Source organism: Dromiciops gliroides, chromosome 2 (assembly GCF_019393635.1).
Source record: "Dromiciops gliroides isolate mDroGli1 chromosome 2, mDroGli1.pri, whole genome shotgun sequence".
NCBI classification, from domain to species: Eukaryota; Metazoa; Chordata; class Mammalia; order Microbiotheria; family Microbiotheriidae; genus Dromiciops; species Dromiciops gliroides.
The window spans coordinates 553,922,499-553,945,229 of NC_057862.1; the positions used below are offsets into that span (position 1 = coordinate 553,922,499).

Genomic DNA, 22,731 nt, shown 5'->3' on the forward strand with positions numbered 1-22,731 from the left:
TGTGAAAAAATGTTGAAACAAGTTTCTCTAACAAAGGCCTCATTTCTCAAACACATAGAGAACTGAGTCAAATTTATGAAAATAAGAGCCAATCCCCAATTGATAAATGATCAAAAGATATGAAGAGTTTTCAGATGAAATAATCAAACCTATCTATAGTTATATGAAAAAAATTCTCTAACTCACTACTGATTAGAAAGATGCAAGTCAAAACAATTCTGGGGTACTACCATATACCTTTGGATTGGATAATAGGACAGCAGAGGAAAATGACAAATGTTGTAGGGGATATGGGGGAAATGAGACATTAATGCACTGTTGGTGAAGCTGTAAACTGATTCAAACATTCTATAGAGCAATTAGGACCTATGACCAAAGGGCTATAAAACCACACATACTCTTTGACCTAGTAATACCACTACTAGGTTGGTATCCAAAAAGAAAAAAAAAAGTTAAAGGACATATATGTACAAAAATATTTATGGCAGCTCTTTTCTGGTGCAAATAATTTGAAATTGAGGAGATGCCCATCAATGGGGGAATGGCTGAACAAATGGTGGGATGAGATTATGATGAAACAGTATTGTGATATAAGAAATGGTGAGCAGGATGCTTTCAGAAAACCCAGAAAAACTTACATGAGCAGATGCAAAGTGTAATGTACTGTTTACAAAGTAATAGCAATATTGACTTAGCTATTCTCAAAAATACAATGATGCAAGACAACTCTGAAGGACTGATGAAAAATGTAATCCATTCCCAGAGAAAGAACTGATGGTGGCTGAAAACAGATTGAAGCATAATTTTTTGTAGTTTCTTTTTCTTAATTTTTTTTGTCTGTTTTCTTTCACAACTTGACTAATATGGAAATATTTGCATGACTACACATGTATAACTTACATTGAATTGCTTGTGTTCTCAAGGAGGAGATGTAGAGGAAGGGAGGAAGAGAATTTGGAATACAAAGCTTTTAAAATGGACATTAAAATTGTTTTTATATGTAATTGTAGAAAAATAAAATTATAAATAAAAAAGAATGAGTGGGTAAAACAACAAATCTCAGAAACAATAACCTTATTAAAGAGAATTAAAATGAGACAATATAACAAAACTTATGGGATGCAGCCAAAGTTGTTCTCAGGGGAAATATTATATCTCTAAATGCTTACATGAATAAAATAGAGAAAGAAGAGATCAATGAATTGGACATACAACTAAAAAACCTAGAAAAAGAACAAATTAAAAATCCCTAATTAAATACTAAATTAGAAGTTCTGAAAATCAAAGGAGAGGTTAATAAAATTGAAAGTAAGAAAATAACAGAATTAACAAATAAAACTAAGAATGATTTTTTTTTAAAAATCAATAAAATAGATAAATCTTTGGTTAATTTGCTTTTAAAAAAAAGAACTGAAAAAACCAAATTACTAGTATCAAAAATAAAAGTGGTGAATTCACCACCAATGAAGTGGAAATTAAAGCAATAATTAGGAGCTATTTTACTCAAATGTATGCCAATAAATTTGACAATCCAAAGGAAATGGACAAATATTTACAAAAATATAAATTGCCCAGATAACAGAAGAGGAAATAAAAGACTTGAATAGCACTATTTTAGAAAAAGAAATTGAACAAGCTAGCAATTAACTCTCTAAAAAAATATCTCCAGGGCCAGATGGGTTCACAAGTGAATTCTACCAAATGGCAATCCATTCCAATTTTTTTGCCAAAAAAATAAACCAACAAAAAACCCAAATGGGATCATGAAAAGTTCAACAAGACTGAATAGTAGCAGGAACAAACTTTGCAATAGTTATAGATCAAGGATCTGAGGCAGGAGGTAAACCCAGGACTTCCTAAATCTAAATTCAATGTTCTCTATTCATGACACTATGCCACATGAGGACCCCAACCACTTTTTCAGGATTGGTCCCTGCATTGGCTGTCCCACTTTCTGCCTTAATAGGGTCTAGTGAGTATTTAATACCTCTCACTTAGCCCAGTACCATGAAAGAAGGAAAAAAAAAGAAACATGAACTTAGAAGCATTGAAATAGCAAAGGCCATACTCTAAAAGGTGCTTCCATTATAAAATATGTCCAGTCCTGCAGAAGATAGACAGAAGTAAGATAACTGCTTTACCAACTGTTGGATCAGTCAATAATCTGCCAGGAACTGTGCTAAGAACTTTTAGAAATATCACGTCCTGTGAAGCAGGCACTATTATTATTCCCATTTTATAGTTGAGGAAACTGAAGGTAAACAGGGAAAGTGACTTGCCCAAAGATAAAGTTTCTGAGATAAGATTTGAACTCAGGTCTTCTTGACTCCATTTCTCTTGCTTTAATCCACTGATTTACCAGCTCAAACTTGTTAGTACTTGTTAGGGTAGGCATAGAGTGTCATAGTGGGAAAAATGTGGGCTTATAATTCAGAAGACCCAGGCTTGAACATTTCTTCAGATATTTAATAAGAGTGAGATGTTGGGTATATGTCACCTCTCTGGGACTCAGTGTACTCAACTAGAGAATGAGGAACTTGAATCAAATGACCTTCAAGGTCCCTTCTAGGTTGTATAAGGCACTGCATCAGAAGAGATGAAACAAACTTGGAATTTGTTTATGACCTTGACTCTAAACTATCCTGTTTTCTCAATCCCTCCCCCTGTTCAGGACTACCATTTTCAGATATTCATATGTCTGTCAATGACTGATTTGGATGGTTTTCCTCTGAAAACTCTCTTTCCTTGCCTTCCCTCCCCTAATTCCCTCTCATTCATAGTGGCCACTTGACGAATGACTGCTATTTAAAGGCCTAGTTCTGTTCAGTGGTTTGAGAAGTCAAGTAATTTTGCCTAGGACTGAAATGAGACTATTTGGGCAATTCTAGTAATAATGAGAACATGCCTTTATATAGCCTTCAGGGTCTTTACATACAGTATGTCATTTGAGCCTTTCAACATATCTATGAATTAGATATTATGATTTTCATTTTATAGTGAGGAACCTGAGCTCGGAAAGATGTTATGACTTGCCAAGGGTCTCCTAGCTAACATGTGTATGGGGTAAAATTCAACACTAAGTTTTCCTGACTCCATGTCCAATGCCCTCTGAGATCAAGGCCAGATGGCAAGCCCCAGGGAAGAATAAGGAACAAAGGCAGGAAACCAGATAGGGAATTCTGGGAACCACAAGTATACTGGCACCACTGGACAAAGGCTGTCTATCTTATCTTTGGTATATGTACTTTTAGAAATACTGATGGGGGGTGGGGGGTGGGCAGCTAGGTGGTACAGTGGATAAAGCACCAGCCCTGGATTCAGGAGGACCTGAGTTCAAATCTGGCTTCAGACGCTTGACACTTACTAGCTGTGTGACCTTGGGCAAGTCATTTAACCCTCATTGCCCTGCAACTCTCCCCCCCCCCAAAAAAAGAGTTCTATGTGTAGAAATACTGATGGGTAAAAAATGTCTTTAATATTCTGATGGCATGGAACTTACTTGGACTTGTCCTGACATCAGTTCTGATACTGCCTTAAGTAGAAGGAAAATGAGTTTTATCAGTTAAAAGCTACTTTTTTTCTAAAAAAGATTTTTAACTACCTTTTTTCTCATTTTCAGTGCTTCAATTATTTTCTTACCAATGACAGAATTTTTTTCTCCATAGCAATGATTACTGGATGTGATTTTTAAATTGATCTTCTCACTGTTCTTCCAATTTGAAAAAAAAAAAAGCCTATCAGAAGCTAGATTCTAGAGGAAAAATATCAGGAGGATATTTTTGCTTTTTTTTGTCTCAAAGTTGAGTTCATTCTGGAGAGGTATGGCAAATAATTTTTATGTTAAAAGGAAATGCATCAATAAAATGTATTTGAGTTAAAAACAAGAAAGGCAATATGAATAAGGGTAAGGGAATAAGCATTTTTCTGGTTCCTACTATGTACTAGGCATTTTGCTAAGTTCTTTTTACAAATATGATCCTCACAACAACTCTTGCTAGGTTGGTGCTATTATTATGCCCATTTTACTGTTGAGAAAGCTGAGATAAAGTGATTAAATGCCTTGACCAGGGTTATACAACTAGTGTCTAAGGCCAGATTTAAATTCAGGTCTTCCTGACTTCAGTTCCAGTGCTCTATCCACTATGCTAAGATTCCAAATGGGTAGAGGGAAATCAAAGTGAGGGCTGAGGTGGGCAAATAGAAAAAAAAAAAAACAACTGGGAGGGAGTGCAGAAGAAATTCTGTGTCCCCAGTTATACAAACATTATGGAGGCTAATGACTACTTACTGGAAGGTATGATTATACAATGATGATCTGATCCTGCATTGTTATGTAAGGCATTACACCTCCTACTGAGACTTGCTCAACTTTTCAAGAGTCATCCACTTCTGGTGGCAGAGAATTGGATGTTCATCAAATGGAGAATGTCTGAACAAATTGGAGTATATAATTGTGGTGGAATAATATTATGCTTTAAGAAATGATGAGAAGAATGGTTTCAAAAAAACCTGGGAAGACATAAAAGAACTGATGCAAAGTGAGGTCAACAGAAACAGAACATTGCACACAGTGATAGCAATATTATAATAATGATGAACTGTGAAAGATTTAGCAACTCTGATCAATACTAAAGTATAATTTATTTTATTTTTCTTGTTTTTTGCAAGATGGCTAATATGGAAATGTTTTGCATGACTTTACACGTAAAATTGATGTGGTATTGATTGCCTTCTCAGGGTTGGGGAGGAGGGGAGATAGAGGGAGAGAATTTGCAATTCAAAATTTAAAAAACATATTTAAAACAAATAATAATTGTTTTCAGTCATACACTTTTGCTGGTTGGTGTGGGAATGAATGTTAGGAAGTATCCAGAGACCATGAAGACATAGCAGGCAACGTAAGGAATAATTCTTTGTCTAACTAAAGCTTAAGACTTTGAAAGAGGAAGGGGGTTAGGTCTTGCTTTTTTTAAGCTGACTTTTCATTAATTAGTGCATTATCTTGATTGTTATGAAGTGGGGTTCTCATTTTTGCCTTTCTTTTTATCTTTAGTACACTCAGCATAATTCCTAGAACATAGTAGGCTCCAAATTTTTGTTGACTTGACCTACCTCATGATCCTAGGTAATACTGAGGTGTGCATTTATACCTGTGGAAGTAATGCTAAGTGATGAGTCACACCATTATTATTGTTGTTTAAAGTTATCATTATTAGTCATGACTTCACAAAAGCATAACAGGGTTTCCCCCTCATTTTCTTCTAACTTTTTCAAAAGGTTTTTCAAACTCCACACTTCCCCTCAACTAAAGGAATGATAGATTCTATCAAATAAATTCTAAGAATATTTATTAGTATTCAAGCTAAGCAGACTGCCAAATTTGAGATAATTGGTTCCCTCCCAATATTATATCATCTTCAGCTTAATTAGAAGAAATGACCCCATTACTAGTTTTGATGCAGAGAACAGGGACCTACATCTATATAATTGCTGGGTATCTTAATTATGTCATGGCCATGTTTTCAAAGAGACAGCCTGGGTAAAGAAAAAGACTATCCATGAAGTTGGCAACTGGGCAATTAACTCTCAGAAAGAGCTGTCCATGAGCTCAGGAATGTGTATACTGGGCAATCAGAACTCTTAATTCTTCAACATCAGAATATCAGGGGCCCTTACTGATGAGGATGGGAAGTCAGACGTGGGACCTTTTTCTCTATATAAGCAGAAACAATCACATCTCAAATGGCAAAGCCTCATCATGCAAGCCCCACATGGATTTTAGTATATGTGACAGGGCAGAGGACTGTAAAGAAACAGAAACTCCACATTCCCAGAGGGGTGACTTTCAACTGGAAGAAGCTGAGGGTTCTTAGCAGTTTTCATACTCCCTACATTCCTCAAACTTCTGAGATCTGGTTAGCTAGAATTCATATCCTATCTAACTAATATCCTTCAACAATTTCCACTAAAATGTTCATGTGCATGTGTGTATGTGTTTAAAAGTTGAAAACAAAACTTGACATATAGGGGAAAATGTATAAACATGAATATACATATATTATGCATGGAGTTTTGCTTTCACCTTTTAATGGTGTGGCAAGGGGCAGTTTTTAATGTTTACTAGAAAACTATTAATTTGGAGAGCATTAGCCGCTAAATGTTGGGCAAGGGAGACTGATCACTTCCCCAACCTTTGGACTTAGGCCAACAATCTTAGAACTGTATCAAGAGACAGGATTTGGAAATCAACAACTCTAGGTACTCTAGGGAAAGACTAGGAAATTGCCAGTGGATTATCTTGTTCCACACTTTTATCAGTTTAGAGAATGAAAGTATATGTGGCATATTACTCAAAGCTAAGGTGCTATTAAGCTGGACATATTGCACAGGGCAAGGGAGATATTTCCACTGCATCTTGCAGACCTCATCCAGATGGCTCTTCAGCTTAGGCACATCTTATAAGGGATGCTGACAACACAGAGCACATGGATTCACAAGGACTTGATATGCCATATATGTAAGTCTTGGAGGACATATGATTAGTGTGTATAAGAGGGGGAAGATGGATGGGGAACACAAACAAGGACCCTTTAGATGTTTGAAAATGTCAGTCATCTCAAAATAAGATTAGTTTTGTAAAGGGCAAAACTAAAATCAATACAGAGGAATACATCAGAAATTACAATATTGTAACAATTATAACAGGGTACACATTAGGACAAACTACAAGGATTTCCACTCAATAACTAGAAGTGTTTAAATCCTTGCTAGGGATATTATGGAGGGAACTCCTACCCCAGGTAAGGAATTGAATTAGGGGACGTCTAAATAACCCTTATACCATGATTCTGAGACACTGAAACCTTGATTCAAGCCAAGAACCAGTGATGGGCAGGTGTATTAATGAAAAGAAAAGAGAAAACAACCCCCCCAAACCTCAATATCCTTGTGATTCCTACTGTTCATTAGTAAAGTTAAGTCTCCACTCTTTTGCGCCTTACCCACTGGAAACCATTATGGACAAACTATAAAGTTATTCTAGTCCTAATTGTTGCCTGTTAAAGGTAAAATAATTGCCACTGCTTTTATTAAAACAATTTAAAAGTTTCAAAACTTCTCATCTCTGAGAATCTGCTTGGAAAACACACAGAGAAAGTCTAAGCATGAAACCAATTAGTAATTCAAAAAGGTACTTTGACAAGCCTTTATTTCTTCCTTTTGCCAGCTTAGGGAGGACATTACATCATTATCTTACACAACACTAATACTTAGGTAATAATTGTTGTTATAACTCTTTTTTTTAAAAAAGAGACATCAGCTGCAGATCAGAGTGGTCACAGATGTGTTCAAGGATACACCTAGGCATCTCTGCACTCATTCTTCACAAGGCTATTTTGGTTGAGCCAAGAAACTGTGTACACCTCAAACTGGCAGATGGAGTGCTGAGAAGGGAAAAAAAAATACCATCAATTAGCATGAAGAAAAAAAAAAACATTTTAAAAACAGACCCAGAATTATCTTGTCCATAGATACATAAGTCAAGCATTTCAGAAAATAGGATAATGATTCAAATTCATCACTACCTAAATTTCAGAGTGTGTTCTCAAACTGAGCTTTACAAATACCAACTCATTTAAGCCTCCATTATCCTATGAGCTAGCTGCTACAGAAATCATCTCCATTTTACAGATAAGGATATTGAAGCTGAGTCTGGATTAGTCACTTATGGAAATCCTTTCCGACTTCCTATCTATTTCAATCAATCATGTACACCTTAAAATTCTCCTTTTCTTTAATCAAAAGAAAGAAAACAGGGATACATGTACAGAGGAATTGGGTCTGTGGTACACAATGACAGTGACTGGAAACTCTGTTTCTGAAGGTGTTATTTCCTCTAGCAAAGATGATGGTCAAGCTAGAGAATGAGGAAGGCTGTGTACTATGGTTTTCACCTTGTACTACCCACAACCTAGCTCTGCCTTTCCAAAACAGCCTGTCTTAAATACATGTAAAATAAGACATTGTTAACACAGAAGGGTATCAGGTTGGGTACAGGAATCTTTGTTTCTGACCTGATTTCTCACAAGTTCCTAGAATGGAGTGTTTGGGATGTCCATTTAGGGAGGAATAATGGGAGTAGACAATTGTTCTGGCCTGGTGAAGTACTGAGCTCATAGTTGGTTAGACTTGGGTTCAAATGCTGTTTCCAAAGCTTATGAGACTGATTGTACAACCATGTGGAAGTTACTAGGAAATCAGATCTCAGAACCTTACCTTCCTCATCTGTAAAATGGGGATAATTTTACCTCCCAGGGGAGTTGCTAAACTTAAGTGTTAATGTGTTATTAACCAAGACCTCTTCTGAGCAAATGAGTGGGGAAGAGGAAAGATGTAAAGACAAGAGAGAGAATCTCTCTCCAGAACCCTGAAAAAGCAGAAGGAAGCCTAAGATCTCAAGAAAAAGACAAGGCAGAAGAGGAGATCATCCTATCTCCTTATTCTGGACACATTCTCTGGCTGTCTTCCAAGCCTGGAGCTGTCTTCCTCCTCAGCAACAATTTCTGGTGCCTTTAAGCCTCAGCTAAAATCCAATGTTCTGTAAAAAGCCTTTCCAGATCCCTCTTATCTTAGTGTCTTCCCTCCACTGACTACCTACAATTGATCTTTCTCTTGTATACACACAGCTATTTGGATGTTGTCTCCTCTGTTAGACTGTGAGCTCCTTCACAAAAGTGCCTTTATTTTAAAAAATGGCTCTGTATCTCCAGGGCTTAGCCCATTGCCTGACTCATACTTGGACTTGAACAGCTGCAAGGAAGCTTCACTAACTGAACTATTTCTATAAGGAAAATAGTGTTTTTTGGAACTTCAGGTGGTAAATTATGGGTCTGACTGTGAGGTGATGAGACCCATCCTACAGTTCCTGTTCCCTGTTTCACATCTGAAGGAAAGTGAAGATTGAAATAGTTAGCTAAAGAATTAAGTAACTCTATGGGGAAATAAATCACAGGCAAACCAGGAGGTTGCCTTCCTAATTAACAAAGAGTAAACCTTAGACTAAAATCACGCACTTGGTCAAGATGGTTGACATGAATGAGGTCAAAATGTGTTTTCTTTGTTCTGTCCTGAAAGAAGGCTCATTCTCACCTGGAGAGGATAGGCAGTGACTGAGGAAAGGCTGAAGTCTATTCTATGGTGATACTGTCAGGATCCTTTTGTTCCCCCAGACAAAGCCCCAGTCACCCCAGCCTAGGTATTTTCATTATTTTTTATCATACTTCCATGCCCCAAGCATGAATCCTCTATCTCTCCCCATTTCTTTAGGTCTACCTTTAATTTATTTCTTTTAAGACTGACTTGTAGCATTGTATAAGTACTATGTGTGTCTTGGCTAACTTTCAGCTACTTCAAGCAGTTATTTTAAAGGGAATTTCTCTTTTTTTTCCTCTTTTAATTTTTGTTAGTCATATAGAGAAAAGGGCTGTCACCTTCTGGGGATTTTTTTTTTTGTATTCAGCTATTTTACTGAAGCTATGACTTATCCAGATGAGTTTCTTCACTGATTCTCTTGGATCTTCCAAGGAAGTCATCTTAACTTCTGTAGAAGGATAACTGTGCTTCCTCTTTGCCAATGGTTGTTGCCTTAATTTCTTGTCTTTTTGCCATAACTAGTATTTCCGGGATCCCTAGCTTCCAGCAACCACCAGCACCAGCTTAGGTGCCAACTGCCATCACATTTCTGTGTGGTTTGGGGCAGGTTACTTTAACTTTCTAGGCCTCAGTTTCCTTAAGGCTAAAATAAATGTGTTAGAATAGATTTCCTAAAAAGTCCCTTTCAGGTCTAAGTCTCTAAATTCATGAAAATTCCTTTAGAGATATAGATCAGTAACTTGCCTGCCACTTAATCTAAGAGTTACCCCATGGTTGCACAACCAGCAGCTATCATAGGCAGAGCTTGAATGTGAATCTGCCTGACCCCAAGGCTCATCCTTTATTGATGTTTCTCCCCAGCTTCTCTGCAATGCCACATAAACACACTCTGGACATCTGAGAGAGTGATCTAACACCTCTTTGGATTCAAGGAATTCTCCCCCCCCCCAAAAAAAAAAAACAAACCAAAAATACCAATTCACCTTCAAAATGAAGGGCCTCAGTTTCTTTCAGTCACATACCTTTTTCAGAGGTGGGTCCACATGATAGGGGCAGTTTGAAAGGTCAGCTACAGACTTGTTGCAGGTTGTTCGATGAACCTCCACATCAAAGTAGTATTTCACACCACTCACAATCTGTTAGTAAGGAAATCAAATCAGAAATTTAACTAAAGTTCTCTAACATTCTTGTGTTTGGAGGTAAATCTTACATTCACACCAACAATAATGTCTGTAATTAATTCAACATTTACTAAACACCTTGTGACTGGTAAAACTAAATCACCTTACCTGCCGCCCCAGTGTGGGGTAATCTAGCTAGGATTTACTTATAAATTAGAAGCTTCAGCAACAGTTTAGGCATTAAGCATTTATTAAAATATATTAGAAGTTGGCAAAGAGAGAACACATTCCTAGCTAAGATTTAAGCGGGAGAGAGAGAAAAAAAGCTGCCTTCACCTAGCAGATCATGCTACCAAGAGAAAAATCCTAAATCTTCGCTAATGGAAGCTTCCTGTGGGACAGGAAGAGGGGACGTCCCTATACCCACAGCTCCAAGATATTTGGCTGGTAGCATTCAAGTCCATTGATAGACATGACTTGAAGGTGGTCCATGAATTGTGAGGTAACTTCCAGATGCTGAATCGACCTTGGAAAGGTCACCCCATGCTCGTTCAACAGGGGGTCCCTGGTAATAATATTCTCACAACATCATGTACTAAATATCTCATGTATTCTTTTTTTTTTTTTTTGGTGAGGCAATTGGGGTTAAGTGACTTGCCCAGGGTCATACAGTTAGTAATTGTTAAGTGTCTGAGGCCGGATTTGAACTCAGGTCCTCCTGAATCCAGGGCCAGTGCTCTATCCACTGCACCACCTAGCTTCCCCAACCTCATGTATTCTTAAGGTACCCTTACAGGTGCTGGGGGTACAAGGGAGAACAAAAATAGCCCCTGTCTCAAGGAGCTTACTCCCTCCTGGAGTAAGATTCTATTTTCAAGAAAATCTATTTTTAATAGATAGAATGTTTTACTTCCTAATGATACTAAAGAAATTATGCAGGTTTTTATTTTTAATAATAAAGATATGAGGAGTTCCTGGTATGAAATTTTCTTCTACTAATATAGAATAGCAATTGCCCTGCTATTTATTGCTATTTATTAATTTTTTTTTTTTTTTTAGTGAGGCAATTGTGGTTAAGTGACTTGCCTAGGGTCACACAGCTAGTAAGTGTTAAGTGTCTGAGGCCAGATTTGAACTCAGGTACTCCTGACTCCAGGGCTGGTGCTCTATCCACTGCACCATCTAGCTGCCCCTGCCCTGCTATTTAGACTTAGGGTTTTTAAATTTTAATAAACACTTTTATTTAAAGTTTTGAGTTCCAAACTCTATCCCTCCCCCCTCCCTGAGGCAGTAAGCAGATATAGGTTATACATGTGAATTTACATAAGGCATTTTTATATTAGTAATTTTCTATAAGAAGCCTCAAATAAAAGAAAAAGGAAGAAAAAGTGTAAAATCGCATGTTTCAGTCTGTTTTCAATCACTATCAATTCTTTCTCTGGAGGTGGATAGTGTGCTTCATCACTAGTTCTTTGGGGTTGTCTTATATCACTGTATTGCTGAGAATAGCAAAGTCATCTACAATTCATCATCAGACAATACTGCTGTTACTGTATACAATGTTCTCCTGGTTTTGTTCACTTCGTTCTACATTACTTCATGGATGTCTTTCGAGGTTTTTCTGAAATTATCCTGTTCGTCATTTCTTAGGGCACAATACTATACCATTACAATCATATACCAAAGCTTTTTTAGCTATTCCCCAACTGATGGGCATCCCTTTGATATCTAATTCTTAGCCACCACAAAATAGCTGCCATAAACATTTTTGTACAAATAGGTCCTTTACTCATTTGTTGGATGTCTTTGGAATATAAACCTAGCGGTGGTAATGCTGGAGCAAGGGGTATGAACAGTTTTATAACCCTTTGGTCATAGCTCCAAATTGCCCTCCACAAGTGTTGGATCTGTTCAGAACTCCACCAAGGATGGTGTAGCATGCCAGTTTTCCCACATTCTTTCTAACATCGTATATTTCCATTTTGTTTTTCATATTAGCCACTCTCTAAAGTGGTAACTTAGAGTCGTATTAATTTGAATTTCTCTGATCAATGGTAATTTAGAGCATTTTTAATATTATTATAGATAGCTTTGATTCCTTTGTCTGCAAACTGCCTGTTCATATCCTTTGACAATTTATCAATTGGGGAATGACTTGTATTTTTATACATTTGACTCATGTTACTACTTGAGAAATGAGGCCTTTCTAAGAGTAACTTGAAATGCTCAAATTTCCATTTTATAGTTAAGAAAAAAGAGATAACTTGCCCAAAGTCAGTGTCTGAGATAAAGCTGAACAAGGTCTTCTAGGATTTCCTGAAGGAACAAATGAATCTTAGTTACATTTTGTAGTCTTCTAGCCTACAAGGCAGTTAGGATGATATGGAGGGAAATTTATGGTGAAATTTGTGATCCTCTATGTAGTAGATAATTATACTTTAAATAACTTTAGATGGACCAGAAATACCCACACACAAATGGTCATATATGCAAAGCTCTTCAAGGCCAGCACTCCATTGTTCATCCAAAGCTTATTCTGGGTTTCTGAGGGGAAAGAAATTTGGCTCCTTATAAACAAAAACGCTTACAAAAGGCTTTATAGGGGCAGCTAGGTGGCACAATGGATAGAGCACCAGCCCTGGATTCGGGAGGACCCGAGTTCAAATCTGGCCTCAGACCCTTGACACTTACTAGCTGTGTGACCCTGGGCAAGTCACTTAACCCCAATTGCCTCACCAAAAAAACCCCCAAACAAAACAAAAACAAAAGGCTTTATAAAACAAATACAGTCAGACATATTGGCTTTATGCAAGGTACTTGGGAGAGACATAGCACAGTCAGGGGGATATCATTTAGAGCCCTTGAGGAGATGGAATCAGGACTTGGTTTTTTACTTGACATGTAGGTGACCCTGGGCAATTTTCTTCACCACTCACTTTTTTCATCTGTAAAATCTGGAGGCTGGACTAGACAACCTTTATATGTATTTGTGATTTAGAGCCTGTTGTAAAACGAGGGACAGAAGAGATGGTTCCTAAGGTTGCTTCTTGCTGTAACTCTTTTGAGATCCTCTACTTTTGAGTCATTGTACCAAGGAGTTCTGAAAAACACAGAATCACAAAGTTCCTTTCATAGCTAGGGCTTTAAAAGGGTGGTTAAAATCCCACACGGCCACACCTAGGCCCATAAAAATCAATTACCCAAGTGTGGGAAATTTCTCAATTTTAGCTAAATGAACCCCAAGTTTTCCAAATCTATTTTAAACCTCCCCAGCACCTGGACTTGTTGTTTCCTAGGGTTACAGTATTTGGAGCAAGAAGAAACTATCATCCAGCTCAATTCCACATTAGACCAATGAGGAAACTGAGGCCCACGGAGGTAAAGTGATTCACCTAGGGTCACAAAACTAGTAAGCATCAAAGCTGGGATCTTAACCCGGGTGTCTCCTGACTGTAGTTCTAACAGACTTTCCACTACAAAGAATTTCCACTACTAAAGTCTCTGGCCTTGGCCAAGAGGCCTGGCTTGAAGTTCCAAGATTCACCTACTTTAGCAGCTGGGTGACCTGGGACAAATGATGTCATCTCCAAGAACCCCATTACCTAATGTTTAAAATGGGGTTAACAGGTACCTAATTTACAAGATTGTGCTGAGTAATGCAATTTGTAATGGCCTACAGATTGGTTCTCTTGCCTCTAGGCTCTTTCCACTCCAGGTCAACAAACAGGATATATATTGTTCATAGTTATCTGCATGCTGTTTCCCCCATTTAACTGTGAGCTCCTTGAGAAGACAGACTTTTAAAAACTTTCTTTGTCTCTCCAGTGCTGGAATGCTGAGCACACAGGCATTTGCAACAAAAGCTTGTTGTCTGACTTTTGCCTGAAGGAAAACATAGGTAGAAGTTGCAAAGAGGCAAATTTAGGGTTAAGATCACAGATTTAAAGCCAAGGAGACCTGAGAGGTCATCTACTTTAACCTACTTATTTTTTCTACTGATGAGGAAAACAAGACCCAAGGATGAAGTAACCTGTTCAGATCAGGTTTAGTCCTTTCAGTTGTACCCAAATCTGTGATCCTATTAGGGGTTTTCATGGCAAAGATACTGGAGTGATTTACCATTACCTTCTCTAGTACATTTGACAAATGAAGAAACTGAGGCAAATAGGGTGAAGTGACTTGGCTGGGTCACCTAGCTCTTAAGTGCAATCTGAGGCTGGATTTGAATAAAAGATCAGTTTTTCTGATTCTAAGCCCAGTCTTCAATCCACTGTGCCATCTAGCTATCCCAGGTCATCTATTCAAAAGGGTAATGGACGGAGTATATGGTTTTCCCTCACAGGAAGTTTCTAAGCAGAGAATAAAAAACTCCACCTCAGCATTAGACCTCAGGAGACAGTGTGGAGAGCAAATCTAGGGGGCCTTGGAATTCTGTCCCTGGCTGACCTGCTCTGATGGGTAAGAGAATGGGAACTCTAAGGCAATCTATCTAACTAGCCCCAGATCATGCTTAACATTGATCCACCCTGCTCCCCCAGACCAGTCTTGGCACTGTCACCAGAAAATACCCCCCATACTTTCACTGTTTATAGAAGCATCCTATGGAAGCTTATGGATGCTTACCATTCCTGTGACACTCCAAGAGCAAAATTCTATCCCAACCCTATCCATTCATTTGTAAACTTTTTGAGAGCAGGGCTGTATCCTCAACAACTAGCACAATACTTGGCAGGTGGCAACCCAGTAAATGATATTTCACTCACTCATGGTCAAGGATGCTATAGGGGAGATTCTTGTTCAGAAAGAGGCTGTACTAGGCAGCTTCTTTTGTCCCTTCCAACTGTAACGATTGGAATAACGCCACCTGCTGGAGACTTACTGTAGAAGAGTTCTGCCCATGAAGCGAAGGTCTTTGAGGGCAAGACCAGGAGTCTTTTCTTTGGTGTCAGGAAGTGAGGTGGGCTAGTGGGAGGAGGAAGGAAGAGACTGGTGCTCGCTCTGACGCTCTTTCCTGGGGACTCTGGCGGAGAAGGGAGCTAGAAATGTACTTTCCCTTTAATAGGTAGGAATCTAAGCCTTTCTCTCTCTCTTTACCAAATTCTTATTCTCCTTAATAAATGCTTAAAAGCCTAACTCTTACTAAAGCTTGTAATTTATTGGTGACCACTCATTAGATATTTTAGACTAGGTAGAATTTTAGCCCTTAACACATCTCTAAGATTCTGTGAGTCTATAAACTTTAAAATGCTATAAATGTGCTCAAATGAGATAATAGTTGCAAAGTGCTTTGCAAATCTCAAAGTACCTTAAAAATGTCTGATGTTATTGCTTACTAGATCAGGATTCTGGCCTACAGAAACTTGTAGCACCTTGTAAAAAGGACACACCTAGAAACTACTTTCAGCATGTTGAAACAATCACAATAAAACATACTACTACGCTTAGTGAATGATGTATGCTTGACCCAAGATATTGTCTCCTTTTCAGATGAGTACAGGAAATGACACCAATATTGTGGATATTTCTAAGGTAAAACAGTCTGGGTGACCTTTGGTACAAGCCTCGAAAGCCCAGAAAAATTGAAGTTTTAAAGCTTTCAAGCCTGAAATTCCATGTCAAATTGATCCCTCAAAACAATGCCATTCTCATTAAAGAGATCTTAAGTAATCTCTCTCACACACAAACACATATACAAAACACCAACCCAGAAGCCTTGTGCCTAAGGCCCATATAATATTAGGCAACCCTAACCCTGCCCAAAGTCTAACCATTTCTTCAGAGCAGAGCAGAATAACCTTTGAGAGGAAAAGACAAGGGAGGGGGATAAAAAAACAAACAAAAAACCCAACTTTTTTTTTTTTTACTGTGCCCTTCTAATGTCCAATCAACTTAGAATTCCTAGCCTGTAATTAAAAGCAATGCCAATTCCTGAAGTAAGATAGAGACATGGGCCATCCCAGGGTAATAATGTCTGACAAATGGGTCTTTCATTAGAGAGTATCATTTGCCAGAGGTGAATTTTGGCCATTAGGCAATGAAGCATTTTTTCTGATCTAGTGTGTGCTTGGGTACAATAGGAAAGAGAATCAGCCAGGAATAATATATATTCAGAAACTGAAAGAACCTTAAAGTTTATCTATTGCAACTTCCTAATTTTAAAGATGAGAAAACAGAGGTAGCTTTTAGGTAGCTTAAAAAATGTGAGGAGATCTTAGGTGCCAAAGAACACCTAGTTTGAGTTTTCCTCTGGACTTTAAAAAACAAAGATTAAAAAGTGAAGATAAGATACTAGTTAACACCTGCAATGGCCTTGCAGACTAAGAGTTATTCTGCCCATTACTGAACTAGTGTAACATCCATAACAATAGGGTGTTGGTTAGTCCCAAGAAGCACTGCATCAATGGCATTATATTTTATTCAGACTCCCCAAACTCACAGTGGAAAGTTACTTGGTCTGTTTAGTCACAAATTTGGCTCCCATCACAGCCTGGGGGATGGAGAAGAATGCATTACATCTCAAGAATAAATATTCCCAGTGGATCCCCTGTGGCGCATAGAACACCATCTGTCATGTTAAACAGCAAAGAGGAAAGCACACTTGGTCTTCCACTTCCTGAACTCAGCCAATACAAACTGCCTCACTTATACTTTTCATCCAAATGACAGCAGAAAAGGATGGTAGGTAGGGGAGGGAGAAAGCATTTGTTTGTATTTACCCAACACAGGACAAGGGGCAGAGCTCAATCCACCACATAAATCGGGGTTCCTTAACCTATAGTTTTGTTATGTTTTAAGGATCCTTCTAGCTGTTGAAGCCTAGTGACCTTTCCTCAGAATAATGTTTTTTAAGTGCATGAAGTAAAACGCACAGACTTGCAAAGGAAGCCAATCATAATGAAACAGTGTCTATTTTAATAGTTTAAAACTAAACTACGATTTTTGGGACACCCTGGGTGTGAGTATTATATAGTATATACTAAGAACCAAACACTGTGGTAAGCACTGAGATGAACAAGGTGGACAGGGTTTGTAGTTACAAAGAAAAGCATATGCCCCTTTCTCCTTTTTTTTTTTTTGGTAGGTCAATGAGGGTTAAGTGACTTGCCCAAGGTCACACAGGTAGTAAAAGTCAAGTGTCTGAGGCCGAATTTGAACTCAGTTAATCCTGAATCCAGGGCCCTTGCTTTATCCACTGGGCCACCTAGTTGCCCCCCCCCCCTTTCTCCTTTTAACAAACAGAAAGTGACTAAATTGTAAAGCTGCATGGAGAAGTCAAGAAGCAATTACCTGCCTACTAATCGCCAGACACTAGAATTTAGTATAGTGTTTGGCATATAGTAGGTGCTTAATAAATTCTAGGTAACTAAGGGGTTAGAATACAAAGAAAAGCAGGGATACAGTTCCCAACCTTAAGACTATATCTGTGTCTCGAGACACATATGGATAGTTGTGCACATACGTGTATGCATACAGATATGCATATATTTGGTAGGCACACGTTTGTACATGAAATACATATACATGTATATGCACACAGATATAGGAAAATACATATATAAGAAATATTCACGTATTTACAGAAACGCACACACACATATACATAAACACATATACCCACATAAGTTTACATATTTAAAATGCACAATGCCCAACTGAGGGTCCCCGACCTGGAAGGTCTCATGGCAAGCTCAGGTCTCAGCTGGGCAGAGACCCTTGCCCGAGATCACTGGGGAGATGGCCAACAAACCATCTGTAGTGGAGGGCTCAGTGTCCGACCACCGGGATGGTTTGGAGAACACTTCTGCTGCCCCCGATCCTTGCCCAGATCCCAGCGGCTGGAGCCGACCTAAGAGAGGGAGCCAAGGAGGAGGGTGAGGCTTGGGGGAGTGAACCTTAGCTCCAGCTCCTGGGCGTGCCTCCGGATGACCCAGCCCGCCCGCCCGCTCTGGCCCCGGGGACTGGGTAGGAGTGGAGAGCCCTGCACGGACCTGTTTTCTGACTCGCAACACCCGGAATACTCGGCTGCCGTACTTGTCGTTGGTGCCCCGGTTAAATTCAGTCATGGCGAAATTCAGAGCTTGCTGCACTCCCTCCTCGTTCTCGTTGGCCTCGGAGAGGCCACCGATGAGGTGGGGAGGATGGTCGGCGTAGACAGTGAAGACCAGGGCGAGCAGCAGCAGTGGCAGCAGCAGCAGGAAAGATCGGGGGGCGGCCATCGTGGCAACCAGGGGTGCGCAGGCAGGCAGGCAATCAGGCAAGCAGTGAGGCAGGCAGGCACGCAGGCAGGCTGGTAGGCAGGGGAGTTCTCAGATTTGCTTCTCTGAGGAACAAGCGGCTGCGAAATGCTTTGGAACCCTGCCAGGCTCCATAGAAATACCTTCTCTCCTGACTTCTCCCCCAGCTCGGCTCCGCCCCTGCGTAGGCTCCTCCTCCCTCCCCTTTCTGTCAAACACAGCTGTGCCTAGTGGAAGGAAAGCTGGCAGAGCAGGTGCTGCAACGAGATACTGGGCCCAAACAGAGCGGGCAGGGTGGGAGGTTGGGAGTGATTTCCAGATCTTTCCCTTTTAGGACATCCTTTAAAAAACTTTCTTTTAAATTGTTTTAGTTTTCATTTGGCAAGCATTTATTATCCATTTTTATTATTATGTAATTGTAAGTAAATTGTTGTTTATTCATACACTCTTTGGGGACAGATTTTGTTTCATCCAATTCCACAAAACTCCTGATGGAGTCCCTACAAGATACAGAGAACAAGGAAGTAAATTAAGTTCAGAGAGTGAAGGCCCTTGGCTTTCTGAGCTTCCTTCCTGTTTCACCTGAAAGGCCAAGTGGCTTTTTTGTTTTGTTTCCTCCCCACTCATCTCCTACCCAATCGATTGAGATTACTTCTCTTTACACTGTATGTATGTTGCACATACATGTTTTTCTTTTATTTCTTGTTTCCTTCATGACAGTTTCAGTTTCTGGAGCTCAGGCATGGTGTCTTTTGTCTTTTCCTCTATCTGGAATGCTGTCAGTTAATTAGCATTTGGGGCCAGGGAGACCCAGTTCAAATATGGCCTTACATACTAAGCTGTGCGATGCTGGGCAAGTCACTTAATGTCTGTTACAGTTTTCTCAGCTATAAGATAAGGATAAAAGCAATGCCTACCTTCCTTTGTGAGGACCGAATTTTGTGTGTGTGTGTTTGTGTATAATATATGGGGTTGTTTTTTTTTTGTGTGTATATATATATATATATATATACATCTATATATCTCTATCTATCTATCTGTATATTTGGCAGGGCAATGAGGGTTAAGTGACTTGCCCAAGGACACACAGCTAGTAACTGTCAAGTGTCTCAGGCTGGATTTGAACTCAGGTCCTCTTGATTCCAGGGCTGGTGCTTTATCCACTTTGCCTCCTAGCTGCCTCAAGATAATATTTCTTAAGCTTTTAGTACACTACCTGGTACATAGTAGGCACCATAAAAATGCTTATTCCTTCCCTTCTCTACATATTAAGCACCTACTATGCTCCATGTTACATGGGCTTAGAATCAATTAGAAGGGGTTTTTCCTGTGAGAAACAAAATCTAAGATGCAGGAGGGCCTAGGAAGCTCTTCCTGTGAAAAATGATTGATCTACAAGAAAAAGTTTAGATTGATCAACTAGATATCAGGACAGACATATGGAGGAAGGAAGGGACTATAAAAGTTGAGGGCAGGAACCCTAGTGTTAGGTGAGTCTAAGACCTGGCTGGAGGAAGGAAACAGAGATAACCCCAAAGGTCAGGATTATCATTGCAAACCCCCCCACCCCCACCCCCTGGCTCTATAAAAGTGACTTCCTTCTTCTGGTACAGGGAGATCAAAGCTCTTGACTTTCCTCCTGGACACATCCTCTTAAGCCAAAAAAACAACTTTACTTCTAACTCTGACTACACTGTGTTCGACTTAATTCTTTAATAGAGGGCTATTCATGAGCCAGTTTTCCTGGGGCACCAGGACTGTATTACAGGCCAGTGCCTGACACATGGAAAGGAAATAAATGTTTCTTGACGCTACACTTCATGCAACCTTATACTTTATTTACATGATTTTAAAAGAACAGTTTCCAAGTTAGTACCAACCCTCTCCAACTCACTGATCCCAGTTCATAGCATAGTGCCTGGATCATAGTAGGCACTTTATAACTACTTGTTGATTGATTGATTCTTCAAGTTTACTTTATATAATTATAGGCACAGTTGTTTTCTTATTGTGTACTTGAGGTCTGCTTTATTCACTCTGTATCACAATAAAATCTTCTAGCATTTACCCTATTTGGGAGGCTGCAAAGTAATGCAGCAGAGAGTGCATTTCAGTCAAAGGACTTGCATCCAAATTCTACCTCCTCTACTTCTTACCTGTGTGACATTAGATAAATCTTGAAATCAATCTGGCCTCCAACCAATTAATCAATTAACCAACCAATCAATGAAAATGAGTTTAATTTTTAAAGTTGTATAAAACCTAACCTTAATCTATGTTTCCTGCTTCATTGGGTGTTACTTCCTACTGCTCACTTTAAGATCCAGCCAAGCTAGCCTTTCCTCCTTTCCTCACATGAAACTTTCCATCTTCTTTGCTTTGACACTGTCTCACATCTGAATTGCGCATCGACTCCCATCTCTAAACTTCCTAAAGATCCTTTCTTTCTTTAAGACACAGGTTAACAGTAATTGTCAAGACAATTTAGTAGTGGCTAAGGAATAAAGAGGTCAATCAGAGAAATAGAATAGGTACAAATTACACTATAGTAAATGACTATATTCACCTAATATATTATCAACCCAGAGATCCAAGGTTTGGGAACAAAAACTCATTATTTGACAAAAACTGATGGGAAAACTAGAAAACAGTATGGCAGAAACTTGATATAGACCAACATCTCACACCATATACTAAAATAAGATCAAAATGGGTACATGAGGGGGCAGCTAGATAGCACAGTGGTAAAGCACCGGCCCTGGATTCAGGAGTACCTGAGTTCAAATCCGGCCTCAGACACTTGACACTTACTAGCTGTGTGACCCTGGGCAAGTCACTTAACCCTCATTGCCCTGCAAAAAAAACAAAACAAAACAAAACAAAACAAAAAAAAATGGGTACATGATTTACACATGAAGGCTAATACAATAAGCACATTAAGAGAGCATTGAATAGTTATCTGCCAAATTTATGGACAGGGGAAGAATTTAGGAACAAAGAGGATATAGAGAGCAATACAAAATGTAAAATAGATAATTTTGATTATATTACATTAAAAAGCTTTCATACAACCAGACTAATATAACCAAGACTATAAAGAAAGCAGAAAACAGGGAAAGAATTTTCAAAACAACTATCTCTGATCAAGGTCTCATTTTTCAAATACATAGAAAACTGAGTCAAATTTCAAAAAATACAAATCATTCCCAAATTCATAAATGGTCAAAGGATATGACCAGGCAATTTTCAGACAATGAAATCAAAGTTATCTATAGTCATATAAAAATGCTCTATATCACTATTCATTAGAGAAATGCAAATGTAAACAAATCTGAGGTATCACCTTACACCCATCAGAATGGCAAATATAACAAAAAATATTGGATGTTGGAGGAAATATGAGAAAACTGGGGTGCTAATCCACTGTTGGTGGAATTGTGAACAGATCTATCTGTTCTGGAGAGAAAGTTGGAACTGTGCCCAAAGGGCTATCAAACTGTGCATACAATTTCATCCAGCAATATCATTTCTAGGTTTATATCCCAAAGACATCTCAAAAGAGAGAAAAAAGACCTATTTGTACAAAAGTATTTATAGCAGCTCTTTTTGTGGTGGCTAAGAATTGGAAATCACAGGAATAACCGTCAATTGGGGAATGCCTAAACAAGCTGTGTTATATGATTGTGATGAATATTATTGTGGAATAAGAAATGAAAAACAGGATGATTTCAGAAAGGCCTGGAAAGACATCCGTGAAGTGATGTGTAGTGAAGTGAACAGAACCAGAAGAATGTTGTACACAATAACAGCAAAATTGTTTGATGAATTGTAGATGACTTTGCTATTCTCAGGAATACAGTGATCCAAGACAATCCCAAAAGATCAATTATAAAGCATACTATCCATCTCCAAAGAAAGAACTTATTGATTGAACACAGATTGAAGCATGCTATTTTCACTTTCTTTCATTTTTTCTTTTATTCTATCATTATTTTATTTTCTCATACAAAATTACTAATATTGTCATATTTTACATAAATACACATGTATAACCAATATCTGATTGCTTATCACATCAGGGAAGGAGGACTGGAGGGAGGGAAGAAGGGATAAAATTTGGACCTCAAAACTCTAAATAAAATGTTTGTTATTATGAAAAATATATGATGGGAACAATAAGTTCCTTATTATTAGAGATCTTAAAGCAAGTGAGCCAAACAATAAAA

General features: G+C 38.6%; 1 protein-coding gene across 1 annotated transcript; it reads right to left on the minus strand.

Moving 5' to 3' along the window:
• Window positions 1-7,189: 7,189 nt before the first annotated feature.
• LOC122744501 (cystatin-like) lies at window positions 7,190-18,642 on the minus strand. Its single transcript, XM_043990010.1, has 3 exons — window positions 18,260-18,642; window positions 10,173-10,286; window positions 7,190-7,442 (listed from the first exon to the last, which is right to left on the minus strand). The coding sequence occupies exons 1-3, from the start codon at window positions 18,485-18,487 to the stop codon at window positions 7,359-7,361; spliced, it is 426 nt and encodes a 141-aa protein (XP_043845945.1). The 5' UTR covers window positions 18,488-18,642; the 3' UTR covers window positions 7,190-7,358.
• Between the last annotated feature and the right edge of the window lie 4,089 nt (window positions 18,643-22,731).